Source organism: Salvelinus fontinalis, chromosome 38 (genome assembly GCF_029448725.1).
Source record: "Salvelinus fontinalis isolate EN_2023a chromosome 38, ASM2944872v1, whole genome shotgun sequence".
NCBI classification, from domain to species: domain Eukaryota; kingdom Metazoa; phylum Chordata; class Actinopteri; order Salmoniformes; family Salmonidae; genus Salvelinus; species Salvelinus fontinalis.
Window position 1 is genome coordinate 30546696 of NC_074702.1, and position 23846 is coordinate 30570541.

At 44.0% G+C, this 23846-nt stretch overlaps 1 protein-coding gene across 9 annotated transcripts in view; it reads right to left on the bottom strand.

Annotated features, from left to right (window-relative positions):
- Window positions 1-23846, bottom strand: part of plecb (plectin b) — a 188137-nt gene that overhangs the window by 128873 nt on the left and 35418 nt on the right. For 2 of the 9 annotated variants that reach the window (XM_055903168.1, XM_055903167.1), the window contains exon 1: window positions 7459-7848. The exons of the other annotated variants lie outside the window; for them this stretch is intronic. In XM_055903168.1, coding sequence (XP_055759143.1) covers window positions 7459-7504 — 46 coding nt within the window. In that variant the 5' untranslated portion in view covers window positions 7505-7848. Of the gene's footprint in view, window positions 1-7458; window positions 7849-23846 lie in introns of those variants that run through there. 9 annotated transcript variants of the gene reach the window in all.

Genomic DNA, 23846 nt, shown 5'->3' on the forward strand with positions numbered 1-23846 from the left:
AAGGTTAAATAAAAATACACAAATGGGGCCACACATTCATCATATATCCTACTGTGGTGCCTCTTGAAGTCTGACGGAAAAGTCCAACTTGTAGTGTAAGACCGATGTCTAACAGTGCCCTGTAATCATCATCATCAGACCGGTGGTAATTTGACCAAGGTCAGTTTGTTATTGACATGGCACTCTGTTCACATTGCCTTGATGAGGTTTGACACATTAAAGTTGACACAGTCAACTCTACTGAAGTTGAATAACATCTGTGAGTGGAAAATAACCATCCCGAACTCCTTGCATATGGATACTTGTCTGTACATTTTGTTATGGCTTTACACATAGCCGAAGAAAATACCATTTAAATTTACATTCAAGGCCTATGCTCAGTAAAGTATATTGACGTCAACTAACTCAAACATATTGTCTCAACCAATGTGTGTGACTGATTTTAAAAGTCTAGTCAAATGGCATTATGAGTATTTTAGACTTATACAATAGTGAGAGGGGGTTAGGCACGCCAACATCTTTCAGCAAAACTAGGTCAAGTCTCAGCACTTGGATTCTGAAAGAGGCTGAGGTATTTGATGCCGCCCTGCTTGCCATTCAAAGACTAGCCCAGCACAGTGAGCGGGCACAACCCAGTGCAAACACTCTACACAATCACGTGTTACTGACTGCGGGCCTGTGTGGCTCAGTTGGTAATAGAGTGGCACTAACAACACCAGGGTTGTTGGTTCAATTCCCACTGGGACCATAAAATGTGTAGCCTCACTGTACTGTACTTTGGACAAAAGTTAGAACTTCATGGCTAAGGAGAAAAATCATTTCAAAATAGCTAATCAAAGAGCCTAACCTTTATCATTATAATTACCAGTTAGGGGAACGTCAAATATTTTCTGACAAGGGGGTATGGGGAGGTAAGAGGGAGGCCCTCTAGCAGGGTCTCCCCAATTCCTCCTTGTATCACACCTGGCGGGTTTGGGTCAAACTGTCTTTGGCAGGCTAGTGCGAAGAGGTAAGGGAGGAGCCCTCTAGTAGGGCCTCTTCAGCCCCTCCTGGTAGAATGCCTGGTAAGGACTAATCGGGCCATCTCGAGCAGGCTAGTGTGGTGAGGTAGGGAGGGGGCCCTCATGTAGGACCCCTCTGTTCCCTTCTTATATGTAATCTGGTTGAGGCAAATCGGAATATATCAAATCATAAACAATAACATCCGGACTTATCAGGCATGGGCACACGTACTGTAACTACATGATAGTGTATACACTTGGTAAGTACAAGCGAAATAACACACTTGTTTTTTATGTTTTCTGTTGTCACCAGGAGTTCAGTATTGCAGTACTTGGTCTGACTGACCTCGGCGCCAAGGAAATGAGGGTGCAGGAACTTCAGGAAGACAGGGTATGTGGAGTACCTCCCTGCATGCCACTCGTGCAAGACCCAGCGATTCCGCCTTACATAGGGTTGCAAAGCTACCAGTAATTTACCAAAGTTACCAAAATCCAGTAGTGTCATTAGGTCTGGACTTCAGGGGCCTCAGTCCCGGATGTTTTTGGTCCAGCCCCAAACCTTTAAAAAAATAATGCAGTATTTAAAACAAAATGTTTTAGTGACAAATAAACGGACAAAAAATAAATAATACATTATACTGAGCAAGGCAGTAGCAGGCACTGCAAGAAACCCCTGGTGTGACGCGGTGCCTGCTGTGATTGGTGGAGATTTCAGAATGTAGTGGACCGCTCACCACGCCTCAAATTTCCCGGCGGCATCGATGGCCATGGCCCCTTGTGTTGCCGTAATGCCCCCTAAATAAAAATCTGTCCGTTGTGCCCTTGAGCTGAATATAATAATTATAACTCCCTTCTCCTGGCTGCCAATCGCCACGCTCCAAAGCACCTCTCACTCACGTGGCTCTCTCAGATACCTCAATTGTTATTAGCCAATGCCCGGTTCGGTACGATACGGTACAGTGGTGTCACGGTTCGGTACGGTTTCGATACATCGACAAAATAAATGCCTGAGAAATATGTAATTTGTATTTCGATTTTCCATTTATTATAATAGTAAACACGGGTAGCTTGAATTCCCAGGAGCATATGGAAACAAAGGGACAACAAAAAAACAACAGAACTTCAACAAGAGTGCATAGTCCAGAAGCATATATCAAAATTAAGTCACATAGCAGCGTCTTAAACAAAATAGGACCACTTGAGACTGGTTACTTGAGGGGAAAAAAAGAAAAAATCTTTACGATTATTCTATCCACATTATCTGCAGTGAGCACAGATAATGTTTGCTGTGACAATGTCAGCCGCTGTGGAGAATACCCTCTCGTTAGGGACAGAGGTGCTAACATGGCAAAATGACGGTAAGCTAACCCTTTAGTCTTGCACCATGTAAGTGGATTAGCATCCAGGGGAATACAGTCCACTTCCCTGTACGAGGTCACCTCCTCCTCTATGACCTTGACCTTTGACTTGGTTCACTGCTCCGGGGTTGTGAACAACTCCCCAAAAAAGCTCAGCCATGGCAGACTTCTTTTCTGGAGGAGAACCCCTGTCGTCTGCCGTCTCTGGAGAGGGGTTGGCTCCTGTGGCATCTGAGGCTTGACCCTGCAGAATTAAATGATATGAAAATGACTTTCTCTGAAGTGGCTTTAAAAATATGATTTGTTGTTTGAAATATATAAATCAGACACTATTATGACAATTACAATTATTAATTAATTAATGAATAATTAATTATTAAATCCCTCATTAACAAAATAAATACAATACCTGTTGTATATTGGTCACAATCTCTGCTGTGAGTTCATTGTAGACTCTCAGACGAGCAGCAACATCCAGGTGCAGCAGGGACTTGAACCGGGGGTCCATATCTAGGCTCCAGGTTAACTCTGATAGCAGTCTTGACATCCGTTACTGCGGGTTCATCTTCGTCAGATGCCACCATTGATTTCAGGATCATTGTTTTTCGTAGGCAGGACCATGGAAACTGATGGAATGCTCTCAGTGCAGATCAGTGTTGTGACTGTTTTGAGAGGTTTGCACACTTTGATAACTTCCTCTGCTAGTCTTATGTCTTTTTCAGACAAAGTCACAATATCTTTAACATTCTTCCTCACAGCTTGATCAGTCAGTGTAGAATACGCCACAACTTTCTGCTCAAGGTATCTCTCAACCATGTCATGGCTTAAATTCCATCTAGTAGGGACATCTTGGATTAGTTTGTGATTTTTCAGCTCCAGTAGCTCCTGTTTTGTCTTGAAAACGTGCAGCAGTTGTGCTTTTATGAAAGAAGGATACCACCTTCCTGATCTTTGCTTGGAGGCGAGAGACAGGATTCACTGACATTGCTTTTTGAGATGCAGATTAATAACGTGAGTAAAGCATCCTATCTGTGGCCCCAATCCAGCTAGTGCAGCTGCATTTACAATATTTCTAGTGTTGTCAGTGGTCACAGGACTCATTACGTCATCCCTCTCCAACTTCCACGCTGCAACTACTTCCCTCAGCTCTTCCCCCAAGTTTACACTGGTGTGACGACTCTCAAGGGGACGTGTTTGAAGGACGTGGCTTTTTATCTCCCACTCTGCCGTAATGAAATGAGCCGCTACAGTAAGGTAGCTCTCTGTAGCTCTAGACGTCCAACTGTCTGTTGTTAGAGCAAGGTGCAAGGTGCAAGTTATCAATGTTCTCATCTCTCAATGATGCTCCCAGAACCCCTACTGTATATATATATACCGAAAGGTTGCTGGATCGAATCCCCGAGCTGACAATGACGGTAAATAAGAATTTGTTCTTAACTGACTTGCCTAGTTAAATATATATATATATATATTTACATGTGATAAGGCCACAGATGGCCAAAGATAATTACAAACACCCGTGATAATCTGAAGTACCCAAAAAAGGTAATTAAATATCATGTGATAAAATTCCATAAAAGTTACAAAAATGCTGGTAAAATTTGGAAGACTCCAGTAATATACCCTCCCTATGCAACCTTACCCATACACTAATTACAGCTTGTGTGTGTAGTGTGAGAGGTTCAGTGTGCCAACACCATTTTGGAGACAAGGCAGAGACACCATTTTGCTTAACTTAGGGTAAAGGCAAGAGTTTAAACATTTTTTATTTATGCTTCCTAATACTCCCATTAGATCCAAAAAATGACTGTTTGCCTCAGGCACAGAGTAAATCTCAGTTCATTTACGGTACTACATAAATAAAAACGCTTGTTAGGCAGAAATCGGAGAGATTCCAGGATATTTCATGGAGTCAAACCTGATTTAATGTACTTTTCTCTCTCTAATAGACCTAATCTTCGAGTGGCATATTAGCCTTGTTTTTTTAACCTATTAGCAGTATTCTTCTCCATTACTTCTTCCTGACACACACAGTAGATGGGAGGTAAAGTACACACACATGTAGTTGGAACACTTCCTGTGTAATCAGAGGTGTTTCCTTTAGACAGCAACACCCTTTGTTCAGTGTGTGCTCGTGCGTGCGTTCATGCATTTCGGTTGTGCGTGAGTCTCACCAGCTCTTTGCTCAGCTGCACTGCAGTGGCTTAATGGACTGAGTTTGGACAGTTTAAATCAAAACCTATCCCATACCGCTGAAGGCTTTTTTTAATTTCAGAAATTCACAGCCTATCAAATAGGGGAGTGGCTCATCCAGCATATGAGCGGATCATCCTTCCTCAAGCAAATGCTTTACCTTGCAGTCCGCTGCTCACTTGGTGGGGAGTTTTTTTTTAGACAGTCCAAAGCATCAATACACTATTTTAGGTTCCAAGATACCATGCCATTTTAACACACACACACACACACACACACACAACGGCATCATCCCTCATGGGGAGAGTCTATATATTCTACAATATACTATGACAGCATGAGATTAAGACCAGAGGGAGAAGACCAGAGGGAGAATGTATATTCTGTATATTCTCTCCCTCTTCCCCAGGCCAGCCATAAAGCTCCTATTCATCATACGGTACAGTGCAGAGCTATATATTAAGATGTCTCTAGTACAGTGGTGTGGTTCACCGTGCAGCAGGGCTACAGTGGGTTTATATGGCTGTAGATCTCCACCGGGAAGTCCAGCTCAGACTGAAATCGATCGGCGGTCTGGAGAGCTGATTTATGAGAGGCTGCTGGGTTGGTGATCAAGGGGGAGATGAGATGAATCACCCATCTAGAAACCACTTCCTGGCAACACACCCTCTTAACAGCACTCACTGATGCACATGTTATATACTATGTAACATACACAAACACACCCACCAATGCACTCGTGCAGGCACACACAAACGCAGTGAGCGCACGCAAACACACAAGTAAGGATATAGGCTTCAACTATCCCAGTGCTGGAAGAGAGCTAGCCTAATGCCCACTCCTCCCTGCTTCTTCACCATGACTGCAAATTCCTCCATCTGACCGATGGGCATTGATGACAAGGTGTCATCTAAAATGTATCAGTAGGCCTTGTCCAAATGTAGCACCATGGCGAGACACAATGTGTTCGATTAGCGCGTCAGTGTTAACAGGCTAGCCTAGGGGCGGGGCATCAGAGAGAGTGAGTGACATGTCTGTAATTATACAGAGCGATTGATCCTGGACTTCCGATGAACACAGTGGCTGAGAGGAGTGCTTACGCCAGACTAAGACAGGAGTCCAACGATATTAACCCCTCGCGCCAATCGTCCGATGCGTGTGGTGGAACTGCATTTGTGCTGTGCCAGCGTGAGGTTAGTGGCAACGCAGCCTCTTCATTAAGATCACACGCATGTGTGCACACACATACACAAACGCCTTCGCTTTGCTCTCACGCTCCCTGGTGAAATGTCATCTCAGCTCTGCTGGCCGGGTGGCAGGGTCAAGGAGTGCCCGTCATGACATCATTAAGTCACACCACTGTCTGGTGCTCGACAGGATTATTGCTGAATGGCTTCATTTTTTGTCACACACACACACACACACACACACACACACACACACACACACACACACACACACACACACACACACACACACACACACACACTTCGTTCAAACAAGCAAGTAAGTATCGTGGACAACACCATCCTCATCGTCATCCTCATCAAAACAATCATAATTTAGGCTACGGCCATGCTAAATCCTCCCACAGTTTTCCCTGTTCAAAATATTACAAATAAATGGTGGTAGATAGTTGTTGGGTCTACATGGTCGGACACACTTAGCATTGTTTTGCTGATGAAATCACATGTCCGTCATTACATCATGACAGCAGAAACCTGTAGATTTAGAAGACAAAACTTGACTGGTTACTCCAGCATGTCTACATAGACCTAAAGAAAAGACCATACACATCTCTAAAATGGTTCGTTCATGGGGTTTGAGTCGCTGTAGTAGTACTAACTGCTGGAAAGGTGCAGGTCAGATTTGCCTGATGGGTTTGCGTAGGAAATGTGAGGTTGAGATGATAGTGCTCCCATGACACACGTCAGCACACTACTACACACTCTACACAGCTCCTCTAGGACTGCAGCTGTCTGTCAGGTGACAGGCCAGTCGAAGTAAAGACATTGTAGCTTTCCTATACAAAATTCAAAAGGCACTCGCACATCTGAGCAATCTTATTTTGCAGGTGCATGGCAACAATTGAACAAGATGAAGGAAAAAGGAAACCGCACACTGCTCTTGATAGTATCACCGATGTTTTGTGAGCTTTCCTATACAAACAATGCAGACTTAGGAGACACAGACAGACACTCTTGCCTTTTCTCTCTCGCACACACACGCACGCACGCACGCACACACACACACACACACACACACACACACACACACACACTCTCTTTCTCTCTCTGAAACACACATGCAAGGGCTCAGTGTAAATGTCTGAGCTGGGAGATATTCGACCAGAACTTCCCCCACTGCGCTGAAAACAATGATATTGCCGGACACCCCTTCCTCACAGACTGCCTAAAAAAGAAAAACAATGTTGCTTTGGGGCAATTCCACAGTAACAGAGTGACAACGGAGACAGATTTTTCACTTAAAAAATGTATGTCAAACAAAAAAAACAAATGATTGTAAAGTTAAACAAACCATACAACTCCATGCACAAGGACTACTTTTAACAATTTCCACAGAGAAATGTTAAGAACAGTGCAGATGCAAAGTTTGGTTAACAGATTGACGGTTTGTGCTGCTTGTGTCGTCATTATGTTACCAAACTTTGTATCTAGAATATACCTAAAATTTTCTGTGGAAATTGTTAAAAGTAGTCCTTGTACATAGAGTTGTATGGTCTGTCTGTCTGTCTGTCTGTCTGTCTGTCTGTCTGTCTGTCCCTGTCCCTGGTTAAGTACAAAGACGCACGCACAGAGAGTTCCTCTGTAAACTCCCCCGTTACAAGTATACTGTGACAGTGACAGTACAAAGTAAAGTCTGCCCGCAGTCCAGACAGAAAGTACCTTTGAGAGAAATGATCTCCTGCTGAATGGACCGGTGGCCTTCCATTCTGACTCTCTGGCCTGCTGTTGATGGTTGATGCCAGTTCTTTGTGATTCTGATGACAGTGACGATGTTGATGCCAGTTCTCTGTGATGTTGATGACAGTGGCGATGTTGATGCCAGTTCTCGGTGCAGCTCCCACTGTGTACCTCTGCCTCAAGTTGACTTTGCAAGTGTCTGTGAGTCCTGGGTACTCCGACGCAGGCTTAGGAACTGCCCAATCTCTGTCTACCTCTTCTTGCTCTCTTTCTTTCAGTCTCTGTGGTGCTGCTTGCCGGGAGAGGCTGCTGTGTTTGGGTTCCCTCTCAAATACACATGCACACACACACACACCTTGTGTGTACAGGAATATCCTTCTGTGGGAAGCACCTCCCTTCTTCCCTCCTCCTCCGCCTAAAGCCGGCTTTTCACCGAGGGCTGTGCCTCTGCAAATCACTGCACTGCACAGTCCTCTCATTCACCATGACTCAGCCAATGGTTGCAGGGCACTGGCATCCACTTCATTATAGCGCAACCAATCACAGTGTAAAACTCTGCCATTCAGACTCATTACTGTAACAAGTGGAGATTGAATGATGGTGAGTTTTAAAGTAGAGATGGCGGCAGAGAGAGAGCTAGAGGGGGGGGGGGGAATAGAGTAATAGACATACAGAGCGATGGTGGGATTGATGGAAAGTGAAGCTGGGGAGGAATAAAATCCCCGTGCCACACCCTGTTCCCAAACCAGACAGACCAGAAATCCCAAGTCATGTGGAAACGGAAGATAAAACTAAGGAAGGAAGATCTCTTATCAACACACAGACATGAATAGGCTAGACGCCATCTCGCACACCCGTGAAACTCATAAGAGCAATCCCCGGTCAGACTTGGGGGGTGGGGGGGGGGGGGGGGGGGGGGAGGTAGAGGAAGGATACGCAAACAGTAACCCCACTCTAAATCTGGGCTGAGACAGCAACCTTCTCTATCAGTGTTAATCTATGCTATATCACAACAGGGTGAAAAGGTCAGGACCAATCCCATTAATGAAATCTAATTTCATGTGGTGTACTGGTGTACTGTCAGGTGTACTGTCATACCTGGTGGTATAATATTATATATATTATATATATTTCAACTCGTCGGACACTGCTTGACAGATCTGCATTGCAAAAACATGATCACTGCAGAACTATTGACCCAGTAAAAGTCATTTAATTAAGACCGCCATCAACATGACTTGACTTTCACCTCTGCTCTAATTCATACAGTCACTGTCCACAGTAGCAACTAACCAATGCTCAAATATCACTGTTTAGCTGCTGAAATGCCACTGAAAAACTGCCAGTCTTTGTACTGTGTCAAATGTTCCAGTTACGGTCCATGTTCAATTTCAACATAACCCACCCTGTCCCATCTTTAGGGTCCCCTGGGTTCCTTCAATATTACACAGAGCCCCCAGGCTACACTGAAGACAGAGAGGCACAACATCTGAGCATATTTCACAGCAACCTTTGCACAACTCTCATGGACAGAGACAACTCTGACTAAAAACCACACAATAACTAATGATAGTAATGCGATCCTCATGTAGATGATTGACTATGGGCAATCCCATGGTAAAATAATGATGCCGAGACTCACTTTAAAACACCAAACAAGAACAAGCTAGTTTCATAACAGAATGACAGTAAAATCTCCCTCAGTTTTTTATGTTGTGACGTTTTCTGAAATCTTTGTTAAATGTCTACTCTGAATGAAGATTCAAAGATGTTTGCGAAAATAATGGGGTGTCAAATATGACAACACCTTGAGTTTGAAAAAAATGTATTTTGCTTATTGAACTACAGTAAGAGAAGTGGATTAACACCTGATTGTTTGGGTATTATTCAACACGTTGACTATTATTCTAATGAGCTCCCCAACCCATTAAAGATTTTCAGTCATTCTGTTACGGATTTTGTAACAGAATGACACGTTTTACACCGGCCAAACCAGGACGACGCTGGGACAATTGTGCGCCGCTCTATGGGACTCCCAGTCACAACCGGTTGTGATACAGCCTGGATTCAAACCAGAGTGTCTGTAGTGACGCCTCTTGCAATGAGATGCAGTGCCTTAGACCGCTGCGCCACTCGGGAGCCCAGTTTTAATCCCTTAATAAATCAAACAAAATTGTTATCAGTAAAAACACAAATTGGTAGCTCTACCTTTATTTGTTACTTCTGTGAACTTTCATTTTCCGTCCTCGTGATAATTATTTGTATTAAATACTGTATCTTAAAGATACAGTAGGTGAGGTTTTTCTAACATAGTTTCAAGACACTAGGCAATGTAACAGAAGGCAAATCATTCAGGCAAAATGAAATAGAAATGTTGATATTAGTTCGCAAGGGACTTAACTTCAACATTAATGAAGTTTTGATGTATTTATGATACCTTTTAATCTTGCAACTATAGGGGGAGCTGTTTCGCATTAGCATAATTTGCTCTCCAGATGAAACTGCCTAGTACTCAATTCTTGCTCGTACAATATGCATATTATTGTTATTATTGGATAGAAAACACTCTCTAGTTTCTATAGCCGTTTGAATTATGTCTCTGAGTGAAACAGAACTCATTCTACAGCACTTTTCCTCCCAGTGTGTGAGATTTCAGAAATCTTGGCCTCTGGTTCCAGATCAGTTTTAAAGTCCCTGTAAATCCTATGAGGATACAAACACTGCCCACGCCTTCCTCTAGATGTCAGTAAGTGGTGACAATTTGAATGGAGTCGATTGCGCAATCAGTGCCTGTATAAAATGGCAAAGACCGGATGTACCGTCCCTTTGCTCCCTGCGCCTGACGCACGATGGACGTTGGACCTCCTCTCTTTCCAAGCTTTGGTTTAGCCACTTATATATCGCCGGTCATGTTTTTACTCGTTATTGGTGTTAAAAACATCATAAGGTAGTTAATTTAACCCGTTTTATAGCAATTTATATCCTTTTAGTGCGATTTTGAGGCATTTTCTTTGTGGTGCACTTTGAAGCGATGGGCACGTTTCCAGTACCGGTCGAACGTTAGTGGGCATTTCGACGGACAGAGGACATCTTTCGACCAAAAGAAGATTAGACCCAAGAAAGGATACATTGCCCAAGATTCTGATGGAAGATCACCTCATAGTAAGAAATATTTAATATGATAAATCGTTGTTCTGTCGAAAAATTTTAAACGCATATTCCGCCATTTTGTTTGGTATAGCTTCGCTTGGCGAACCCTGTATTGCACAGTAAGGATAATTTTAGAAATGTAATTCAGCGATTGCATTAAGAACTAATTTGTCTTTCGATAGCTGTCCAACTTATATTTTTTTAGTCAAGTTTATGAATAGTTATCCATGAGACAAGATCACTGTGAAAGATGGCGACCGACATTTTCAGGCTAGTTTTGCTAGTATTGTCATTGTATAACCACGTTTTTTTGTGGCTAAATATGCACATTTTCGAACAAACTCTATATGTATGTTGTAATATGATGTTACAGGAGTGTCATCGGAAGAATTCTGAGAAGGTTAGTGAAAAAAATTAATATATTTTGGCGATGATAACGATATCGCTCTCTTTGGCTTGAATCAATGGTCGGGTAACGTTTGCATATGTGGTATGCTAATATAACGATTTATTGTGTTTTCGCTGTAAAACGCTTAGAAAATCTGAAATATTGTCTGAATTCACAAGATCTGTGTCTTTCCATTGCTATGCTTTGTCTATTTTTATGAAATGTTTTATGATGAGTAAATTGGTAATACACGTTGCTCTCTATAGTAATTCTCGTCGAGTTGTGATGGTGGGTGCAATTGTAAACTATGATTTCTACCTGAAATATGCACATTTTTCTAACAAAACCTATCCTATACAATAAATATGTTATCAGACTGTCATCTGATGAGGTTTTTTCTTGGTTAGTGGCTATCAATATCTTTATTTGGCCGAATTGGTGATAGCTAGTGGTGGAGAGAAAAAATGGTGGACAAAGAAAAATGGTGTATTTTGCTAACGTGGTTAGCTAATAGATTTACATATTGTGTCTTCCCTGTAAAACATTTTAAAAAACAGAAATGATGGGTTTATTCACAAGATCTGTATCTTTCATCTGGTGTCTTGGACTTGTGATTTAATGATATTTAGATGCTACTATTTAATTGTGACGCTATGCTAGCGATGCTAATCAGTGTGGGGGGGGGGTGATCCCGGATCCGGGGTTGAGGCTCGTGAAAGGTTAATACTTTTTCTAGTATATGTTTTCTAAGACCCCGTTTCCATCTGTTTGACCAGAAATCAAAGCCTTTGCTTATTCCTAATTTTAGAATGTAAAATGGTTGAAAAATGTATATAGGTCTTCATTTATTTAAAAAATGTAAAAGGCTCTTGGCTTTCATTTGACACCAAACTTGAAATTTGAAGGCTTCTGTCTATTTGAGCTGGTACGTCTGTGTTGGTAATACTGTCGAAAGCAGCATTTCATTTTTTTTTATTGTGTAGTAGAGCTGCATAGCTAAGTGTTGCTCTCCACTCTCTGGAGGATCAAGTTTTGAAATGATTGGAATTAGATTATGATAGCTAAAGCGATGGAGAAAACACCTGTCTCCGGATTACATCTTCAAACTAAGGGCAACTGTGGCATGGCATCCATGACATGGAAATGTGTCCATCATGCATGATGATGTAAACGGGCAAGATAGTCTAGCGTTAGCTAGCTAAATTTTCAGATATTTCAGATATTTTTGGGGGTGAAATATCTTGACAAAAAGTGGTTTAATTTCAAGCTAAAGTATACTGTTAGCTAGTTAGCTAACGTTAGCTGGCTGGCTCCCTAGCTGACGTTATTATTGGCATCCCACAGCTGTTTGCTTCGCTAGTTAGCGCCTAATGTTAGCTAGCTAACAATGAACCTGGATGGTTAGCTCCCAGCATATTCATGCAGGGTAGTAACGACATGATTTTGCACTATGTTCCTTGTTGTTTAACTAGCTAACGTTAGCTGGCTGGCTCGTTAGCTAACGTACGTGTGTGATCTTACACTTTGTTTACCTAGTTAGGTTCATTGTTTAACCAGCTAGCTACATGTCTTAACCAGCTAGCTACATGTCAGACCCTAACGTCTGCAAAGAAGCATTATGAAATTGTTGCCAGAAGAGCTGGTTAGATTGTTTTCATGTTATCCAGAGGTAAACAAATCATCGGCCAGAGCGTCAAGTACGCGCTCTGAATGCTCCAAGGGCGAAACAAGAAGGGTGGGTCTAAAGCTTAAGAGGGTGTGAACAATGCTGAATGTGTGTAGATAAAGATATCACTAGATACCAAAACATTCAAAGGACATTTTCTCAAAAGTTAGTTTTCCGAGTTCATCAACTTTCAAAGCAGAATAACTTTCCCATTGTTCCTCAACAATGCAGTATGATATACCATTTTGTAGCTCTGAGTCTCTACTTTTATCCAATGTAAAAAACACAATTTCAAATTTTGCTACATAAGACCGAATCCAGGTGGTGAGTCACATATAAAGTCCCCCAGTTGACAGTGCATGTCAGAGCAAAAACCATGAGGTCGAAGGAATTCTCCGTAAAGCTCCGAGACAGGATTGTGTCGAGGGGCACCAAAAAATGTCTGCAGCATTAAAGGTCCCTAAGAACACAGTGGTCTCCGCCATTCTTAAATGGAAGAAGTTTGGAACCGCCAAAACGCTTCCTAGAGTGAAGTGACCAAGAACCCAATGGTCACTCTGACAGAGCTCCAGAGTTCCTCTGTGGAGATGGGAGAACCTTCCAGAAGGACAACCATTCGACAGCACTCCACCAATCAGGTCTTTATGGTAGAGTGGCCAGACTGAAGACACTCCTCAGTAAAAGGCACATTCATTTTCTAAAAAGGCACCTAAAGACTCTCATACCCTAAAAAACAAGATTCTCTGGTCTGATGAAACTAAGATTGAACTCTTTGGCCTGAATGCCAAGCATCACATCTGGAGGAAACCTGGCACCATCCCTACAGTGAAGCATGGTGGTGGCAGCGTCATGCTGTGGGGATGTTTTTCCCCGGCAGTGACTGGGAGACTAGTCAGGAGAGGGAAAGATGAACGGCGCAAAGTACAGAGAGATCCTTGATGAAAACCTGCTCCAGAGTGCACAGGACATCAAACTGGGGTGAAGGTTCACCTTCCAACAGGACAATGACCCTAAGCACAGAGCCAAGACAACACAGGAGTGGCTTCAGGACAAGTGTCTGAATGTCCTTGAGTGGCCCAGCCAGAGCCCGGACTTGAACCCGATCGAATATCTCTGGAGAGACCTGAAAATAGCTGTGCAGTGATGCTCCCCATTCAACCTGACAGAGCTTGAGAGGATCTGCAGAGAAGAATTGGAGAAACTCCCCAAATACAAGTATGCCAAGCGTGTAGCGTCATACCCAAGAAGACTCCAGGCTGTAATCACTACCAAAAGTTCTTCAACAAAGTACTGAGTAAAGTGTCTGAAAACGTATGCAAATGTGATATCAGTTTTTTATTTTTAATAACTTTGCCAAAATTTAAAAAAAAAAAAACAGTTTTTGCTTTGTCATTATGGGGTATTGTGTGTAGATTGATGAGGTGGGGGAAAAAAACAATTGAACCCATTTTAGAATAAGGCTGTAATGTAACAAAATGTGGAAAAAGTCAAGGGGTCTGAATAGGTTCCGAATGCACTGCACATGGAAACGACCCTATACTTCTGAAGCATCGGTCTGATTCAGAGTACACAACCCTGAAGCTGGCTTCCTGTAATGAATGGTGCTATTATTTGAGTCACAATCAGCATTGCTTTCTCTCCCTCTCTCATAAAATAAAGGAAGGGGGGAGGAAACGAGTGACATACTGTTGGCCGCAAAGGAACTGGCAGTCTAGCCATTCTGTAATATCAAGGAAAAATACCTACACAAAACAGTGTGTGTGTGTGTGTCCATGGCTGGGGTCCCTGACTATTTCCTTATGGATGTGTTCCCTGCTATCCCAGCATTCCACAGCACCAGAGAGACTAAACAGCCAACAAAAGACACAGAGAGATGGCACAGCTGTGTATGGGGTGACTGTTGTTTGGATTGGCTCACACCAGCATCCCTTTGGACCTGTGCCTCCCTCTCTTCCTGTACCTCCCGCTTTGTCAGTGTGACAGGTTGAATGAACACTAACCAGCATGTAACCAACAGAAGGCAATAGGCAAGAACTGTAATGAATTAGATGTGACAATAGCAAAAACACTCCCCAATCACTTCTAGATGGGTGAGCTGACTAACGGAGAAGTGGATCCAGATTAAATCTGGACTACTTTGAACTGGACTGCTCACATGTCACTCACAGGTGCAACAGGATAGAAGGTGTGGAGAGATGAATAAGTCTGGCCAATTTCATTTGTCGTATCGCATACATGTGATTAAATGCTGAATGCATTTTTCCACACCGGACACACAGGAGTGCCTCATTGTTCATCATGAGAATCTCTACAGCATGTGTTAATGAGTTTGAGAAGAGAATAGCAGCGCTATGCTGTATTCCCTCTACTCTACCCAACTTAGATCGGATGATCTGAGTCCTTAGTCCTTATCCAATAGGTACTATAGATAAACCACTGATACTAGTGGCAGGAGGTTTAGAGGATAAGGATCATGTCAAAACAGCATTCCACTCAGAGAGATTTGTGCGCGTTTGAATAAGCCAAATGCCCCGTTGAATGTGTTTGTTGTCACACAGTAAACATTGTCTCCCAGATGAAATATGTCCAAATGTGAATCCCTATGAAAAACTATGTTTTGTCCTCCTGAAGAGACCAGATAGAGTCCATAAGTCTATTTATTAGCATGCTTGATTAGTGTGTTTACTGTTGGTGTTCAGTCATTATCTTATTTGGTTGTCTGCCTGAATAGGCATTGAGCAAATTCAAAACATGGCTGCAGGCGGCGGTAATGGACACCGAATTCATCCTATGCTGTTGTAACTGCAGCCTACTGTATGGTGTTCACCAGCATCAGTGCATGTTTGAGTGAGCCTTAGTGACTGACTGAGATTTAGGTACAGCAGACCTGGGTTCACATAGCATTTGGCATCTTTCAAATACTTCAGCTGAGATTGATTGAGCTTGATATTCCCAAAAGTGCAAACCCTGCCCATCTTGGACTCCAGCAAGGTTCGAGCACACTTTCAAAGTATTTAAAAGATTTCAAATGCCATTTAAAAACAAGTCTGAGCTACAGTATGGACGGGTGTATTCAAGATAACAAACAGTTGTGACTACAAGTTACAAATTCTTTGAAGGATTTGTTCCAGTAATAGTAATCTTGGTCACATATGGTCAAGGATACAGAGATGGAACTTTGTTTCATTATCAGCATTATCATCATCATTTGTTCGTGACAAAGAGCCTCAGTGGAATGAAGTTATGAGGCAGAGGCCTTTGTCGTAACAGTAGGGCCTGTGTTGGAGCTATGTGCGCGTCTGCAGTTTATATGCAGAGTGCAGACTTATGTGGGGAACATGTCAATCCACACAGCCGTTTATTAGTGGTCCGGGTTACAAAGTGTTAACGCCTGCAAGAGGAATCCTCTTTTCTCCTCTCACAAAACCATGACAAATCCAATGGCCTGTTTCCCTCTCCCAGTGATGTCTCTATTGCTCCATGTCTCTCTCAGCACTGGTTTTCACACGCAGCTTAAGTCGAGATATTACTGGCTTTCTGCGGAGGAACAGTATTGTAGATTGTGCGAGCATGTGGATATGGATCAAAGTGGGATGTGGGATAGAACTCTTTCCAGTGCTCTCTTTCTTTCAATCTACCACAGAAAGCCTGTGTGGGACAGTGTAGCACCTAGTATCGGAGTGGACACTCCCTCACAGTCCTGTCCATTTCAGAGCCGTCACCATTTCAGAGCCCTGTCCATTTCAGAGCCCTATATCCTTTCACCCCTGACTGTGTGGGCCATGAATGTGTTTGCAGCCCCTGGCCAGTTTACGCCGGTAGCCCCGCTGTGAATGTCCAGACAAAACATTCCATCTCCCAGAGGTCACACAGCCACACAAATCTCCGGTCCAATGTGACAGCTTAGAGCGCAGGGCGGCGGCCAGGCAGGACAGATTTCCCGCAGCACCGGGAGAAAAGCTTTGCACAGAGCCAGTATCTGGTGATAAAACTGTTAGTCAACGGACAGGCCAAGGCCAAACACAACAGGTCCCCAGTCTATTGATCACACACTACAAAGAGGACACACACACACTCACACACTTAGTAAATATCCCTGTGAAACATCACTCACTGTCTACTTCATTAAAGTCACTGGTGATGATGGTAACTAAGGATCTCTCGCAGGTGCACTTGAATAATCTCGAGGTTAAATACCACGCCTAGAGTGTTAGACACACACGGCTGCATAGAACGCACATGCACATACACACAAACGTGCGCACGCGCACGGATGCGCGCGCACACACACACACACACACACACACACACACACACACACACACACACACACACACACACACACACACACACACACACACGGGAGATATAATCCTCTGTAAGAGTGTGCTAAGAGGGCAGGGTACTTTGGCACACATTCTGCCCGACACACCTCCACCATTGTTTCCTGCTACTAAAGGCTGTCCACTACAGGATCATACTGCCTTATCGTCCACCTCACCGGATATTCACTTCTCGAGATAAGAAGATAATGTCAACACACTGTAAGAGAACCCAGAGTTTCAACCTCATGCCCTCAGGAGGATATTGCCGAATACACTTCCTGAAAGGCCAAATCCCTCGCGCAATAACTGAAGCTTATCAACTTCCATAACTTAATTCCAAAGTCTCTAATAAGACCTGGACATGTATTTCAAACAACTGCTACTTACGTCATTATTTATACCATGACATTTGATTGACATTACAATCTTGATTCCGCCTATACGCTGACCAACACATGATGTGTGTGGTGAGAGGATGAGTGGGTACTGTCACTGTGGAACTGCTTCTCTACGTCTGCTTGCCTACAGTATGTTGACCGGCATACAGCATGCAGCTGCTCTAACTCTGTCCGGGGAGCTGGTTTCCGACCCAGAAGGCTGGGCGGCTGGCGGGGTAGCGTGCGTTGACCTGGTGCAGGAATGCTGGGAATGGGACTGGAGGGTAACGGAGCACAGAAAGTGATGACTGCAGCCAGGTTTCCTCTATGTTCTGTCCCAGACCAGGGACCAGACCAGGGACCAGACCAGGCCCCAGGGTTTAAAGGCTCACACCCATGCTCAAAGGGAATGCCCAAGGAAGTCAAGGTCAGAGGGCTGGAGCTGGACCATGAGCCTCGCTGGACACTGGAGAGATGCTGTCATCTCAGTAGCTAAAGGCAGACCGAATTCTGTGTGTTTGAGATGATCAAAACATGCATGTCCTTCTGTAAAAATCTATGTTCAAATAAAAAAAATAAAAAAATGTATTCATTGCAATATTTGATAGTTCCTAATCACAGTACTTATTTTCTTGGCTATAATATTCCAGAGGTACCTTTTATCCGAAGCCTGACACAATCTCCTCTTTCAAACAAGTGAACAGTGGATCCAAGAGTTTTTATACGTTGTTATGTGGACTATGTTCCACCAGGGGCTGTGCTTACGCTGTACAGCCAAACTATCCCCAACTCTCTTGAGTAGGACTCAGTGGAAAAAGGGTGAAAAGACAACTATTTGTTTTCTAGGACACAGTTCGTTAAATTACAGGAAGCAAGACAGCAGTTACTGTCAAGACGGCAAGAAAATAGCTAAATGCTATTTTGGTTTGTTTAAGAAAATTAGTCACAAACAGATTGAATCACAATCACATATGTGCTCGGGCATGGGGGAAATGGAGTAGTTTTACCATATTTCTTACATACATGTATACGAAACAGCATATTCATTATGGACGCCACCCTCGGTAACATTCATTTTTAATCGGTTGCATACATTTCCTACGTGAATAGAAAACTGCTGAGTCAGCATGTTGCAGTTTCACAGGGAGTATAGCAGGTTGCCATGGGAGATGTAAACTGGATGCTCACATATGGCTCAAAATGTTGCCCTTGCCAAGGGGCTGTCTCTTGGGGGGGGGGGGGGGGGGGGGGGGAGTGAGTGAGTGCGTCTCTTCTCGCTTGCCTAGATATCGTTGCAGCGAATCAGCAGAAACAGACAGCCATTTCAGGGCTGAACATGAGTCCCGCAGTGACAGGGCCGTACTGTCACCTTACACATGTCTAATAACGGAAACAAACTGCTGAGGGGAAGCCAACCACACAGCTGATCAATACAGTAGCACTGAGAGACAAACAGCCTCTCTCTTCCATGTCTCTCTTTCTCCCTCTCTGTGTTTTCCTCCCTCTCATACTCTCCCATCTCTCTCCCTCTCTCTCTGTATATGCCCGGAATATGTAACGATGCGAGGAGTTTTTTGATTGAAGGCGCCGGCTCGGCTCCTTCGTGTTCCCCGAGTGCCTGGCCAGACTCATCCAAGATGTCTGTCTCTGCCTGGACCTGGGTACTGTTGTACTGATTCTGTCACAGGAGCCTCAGCATCTCCAGAATAAACATACGTCTCTCTCCTCTCCTCTAACTGCTGCCTCATAAGGGCCACATCCAGCAAGCCCTGGGGGAATCTATCGTCTGCAACCAAAACAGGTACAACACATAAAAATGACCACAGCTTTACTAGCTTGGCAAAACCAGATCGAACGCTGTGCTCAATTAGTGAGCAGCAGCATTCACTCTGGTTTAACGAGGCTAACAACGTACAGGCCCTCAAGGAGTCCTTTCCTTTATGAGACATCGAAAACATAGCTAGAATTTCACACATAATCCATTCACATACGATACGATGCATTAGGATTATGCCTTATTCAAACCAAATCACGTTTTATTGGTCACATACACATCCTAGCTCCAACAGTGCACTAGTACCTAACAAGTCACAACAATGCACACAAATCTAAAAGTACAAAAATGGAATTAAGAAATATATAAATATTAGGACGAGCAATGTCATTGTGTGGCATTGACTAGAATACAGTAGAATAGAATACAGTATAGACACATGAGATGAGTACAGATTATTGCACGACAGTACTATCAGAAGCTAAAAAACAAGTACTTAAAAAGAAACACACTCACACACAGACATTAACACTAGCGGTGACACAACAAGCAGTTGTCATGGCATGTCCAGGTACACAAACCTTGAGCTACAGATTCCTAACATGACAAAAGAACTGCAGAGTGACGATGCCAGTCAGAGGACATGACATTTACACTATATACTGAGTGTACTAAACATTAAGAACACCTTCCTAATATTGTGTTGCGTCCTCTTTTAAGCATTGTTTTGTTCTCTTTTATCAAACATAAAACACTGTAAAACGCTCCTACTGAGGTGAAATGCTGATGCAGTGAACCGTGAAGCGGACTGAACCTGAAAAGATATTCAGCAACTCTTGGAAAGACAATGTCAAAGCAAACGATCATTGTCCTACCAAGAGTTTGCTGAATATCTTTCCATATTTGATTCTTCACGCTGCGTTTGCGAGCACTGATAAGAGAGCTCAGATAGGACCTTGCTTTGCTACTGTTGAGAAATGCTTCAAAACACTGAACGACCTTGCTCTGACTGATTCAACATGTCTACAGGAGGGGCTACAACAGGAAAACCCAGAATTAGCTGTGCTCTTAGCGCTTTGATAAAATAAAAACTGTTTTCCAGTGTGGCCATTCTTCCCCGCAGGAGAAGGGGTACACCCCTCTGGGCTGCAGAGGTCAGAGACCAACGTTGCATTTCGTTTGACCTTTATTTCTGAAGGGAGTCACATTGAGACCCAGGTCTCCTTTTCAAATGAGAATACCCCTCAAAAAATGTGAAATACAAAATGCAATCTGTAGCAGAGTCAAAAACAGTTACCACAAGAGTTTCCCCACATTCAGGTATCTGAGACCTTGTTCACACATCTGATAGATGAGTTGGTATTCCTTATGCAAGAAGTTTGGGGTAATGGCAACTTCTGTCACTCTGTGTTTTGCTTGGTATTGTTGAGGCTGGGGAATAACGGCTTGCGAGGTATTTGTCTCTGCCACCAGGCATCACTTCTCAAAAGTCTTTAGCGTGTCAATGTGAGGCAAACCGAGCAGCCTGCTAGCAGGGGAGAATGTAGCAAGTGATACCTCAAGGACAATCTGTATTACCCCGGGGTTTTCTACGTGTGAGTGTGAGTGTGTGTGTGTGTGTGTGTGTGTGTGTGTGTGTGTGTGTGTGTGTGTGTGTGTGTGTGTGTGTGTGTGTGTGTGTGTGTCGGTGTGTGCGTGTGTGCGGCAGCTGTGCAGAATGACCTGCTGTGACATTACCGGCCCTCGTGGTGACTCTGTCATGCCGGCTCGAGTTGCGCAACGTGTCTGGAAGCAGCAATGTGCCAGAGAATGACATGGCAGACCCCTAACACACACACACACACACACACACACAGATCGATCTAAATCTCTTCCACACAGAAAGCACCCTCATTTCTCACCGATTGCTCACAGGATCACTAATAAACATATGACCTTTTAGGGACTTGTTTGAGTACTGTTACCCACTAGAAGAAGGCTCGACTGTTTCATGTCCATTTCAATCCATGCCCTCTCTCTCTCTGGAGCGGAAAACATCCTCAGCCAATTGCTCCTCTCTCAGGAAGAAGGACCGTCTTCCATTTGAATATGAATAAAAGTGCTATCCAACAGAGCTTGTTCTCTCGTGCAGTCCTCCTCCACAGAGCATACAGACAGACACGTCCGTTTAACAACTCAGCACAGCACGAGACTCCGTATTGAAGAAGAGGTCCAATTAGGGCCATGGAAAACAATACACACTGTAGCCATTCCATCCTGATACCTTTATCTTCTATGCATTCTGTGCTATGTGTGTGTGTGGGGGGGGTCTGAGTGTGTGTGTGGGTCTGAGTGTATGTTTGTGTGTGTGTGTGTGTGTGTGTGTGTGTGTGTGTGTGTGTGTGTGTGTGTGTGTGTTTCAGGACTCTTATTAATAGCTGAGGTATTGAAAAGCTTGACGAATAAGTGGCTTACAAAACTTTACTCTACTTTCTTCTACAAACATGCGTACACATTGACACTTCCCTGGCATGTTGACACACACATTAACATAGATGTCAATGTTCAAAACACACACCTGTTACTCCTTCCAGACACACACACACACACACACACACTGTCCTCACTATGGTTAAAATTAGCATGTGAGAAGGAAGGGTTGGGAAATGAGGGGGAGGGAAGATTCCCTGTGCACTGACTGGATATGACACCGAATGACGCTTTAAAGGCCCAGCCCCCAGTGAGTGTGCATGTGTGCCTGCTTGCCCGCGTACATGTGGGGCTGGGAATTGCCAGGGACCTCAAGATACGATATTATCACAATCCGTAGGTGCCGATATGACACGTATTGCCATTCTATCATGTATTCTTCGATACCGCGATTTTATTGTGATTTGATGTTTCACACCCAGATAACACGCACACCATTGGCCGACGTATCCGTCCGTGGGGAATATGTCGTTTGGAGAGGGTTTGCACGTCGGGGAAGATGTCGACATCTTGGCCATGAGCAAACGTTATGCGTGTGTGAGTGCATGTGGATGTGGTTGCGTGCATCTGTGTGTGTGTGTGTGTGTGTGTGTGTGTGCGTGCGTGCGTGCGTGCGTGCGTGCGTGCAGCTGCAGGAGCAAAACGATTACTCCTATATGTCTTCATTGCTTACTGACGCCTTGGGGCAGCCGTCCCAGACACATAGTGCAGTCAATAAAGCCTAACCCATGTAGCCCTAGACAGAGGAACAGAGAAAGAGGGACGCAGAGAGATGGAGGAAGAAAGAGAGGCATTGTGTCAAACACAGTCCAGGTGCAAACAGTGGTTTTCCACATAATTCCCAACAACAGTTGAATAAAAGTCATGTGTCTCCATGAAAAGCTTAAAGGAACTGTTGCAAAAAAATGATGCAGTGACCCCTGCTTGTACGTAGCATATAATCGACCCGAGGTTGAAACTAAAGCAGGGGCGAAGGAGATCTGAAAAGTTATCTGGTACGCTGAGCTGTCACTTCATCAGACGCTGACACCTGTCCACTCCGCTAAACTGTCAATCGTGCCGCTTTCAAAACGAAGATGGCTGAGAAAACATCAAATAAAGATGTCACGTCGTGTCGTTTGAGGAGAAGAGATGAGGTGGGCAAAAACCATGACTGTAAGCGAATGGGACGGCTCAGCATTTCACCGACTTTATCAGCAGCCTGCAGATCGGTCTGTTCAGCATGTTCAGAGGCTCAGATGGTGTGTGTGTGTGTGTGTGTGTGTGTGTGTGTGTGTGTGTGTGTGTGTGTGTGTGTGTGTGTGTGTGTGTGTGTGTGTGTGTGTGTGTGTGTGTGCGCACTCCCTCACGTGTAGTGTTTGACAACATTGTTACAAACTGAGTTTCAACAGACACATTACGCGCGAGGGAGTACATACACACAGACACAGACACAGACACCGACAGAGACAGAGACAGACAGAGACACCGACAGAGACACCGACAGAGACACAGACAGAGACACCGACAGAGACACCGACAGAGACACAGACAGAGACACCGACAGAGACACCGACAGAGACACCGACAGAGACACCGACAGAGACACCGACAGAGACACAGACAGAGACACAGACAGAGACAGAGACAGACAGAGACACCGACAGAGACACCGACAGAGACACCGACAGAGACACCGACAGAGACACAGACAGAGACAGACAGAGACACCGACAGAGACACCGACAGAGACACCGACAGAGACACAGACAGAGACACAGACAGAGACACACACAGAGACACACACAGAGACACACACATACAGAGACACCGACAGAGACACCGACAGAGACACCGACAGAGACACCGACAGAGACACCGACAGAGACACCGACAGAGACACAGAGACACAGACAGAGAGCAGATTTTACTGTGGGAAAAAAGCCATTTGATGAATAAGCCCATATGTGATTCTGCACTTGCTGTAATCCAAGCAAACAGAACAGTAGCTTCTGCACAGCTATGCCTCTCTGACAGGAAACGGACGGTAAATCATTGGGAAGCCTCCCAGCGGACTCTGCAAAGTCCATATAAGGCCGAAGGAATCTCTGTAAAGCATCTATTATCATCCCTCCTGGCTGGTCATAGCTGGAAGGGTCTAGCCATGACCAGCCAGGACGTATTTTTGCCAAATTAAAGTCCAAAGTAAATTTTTTGGGGCATTTTAGCTAACCCTAACTCT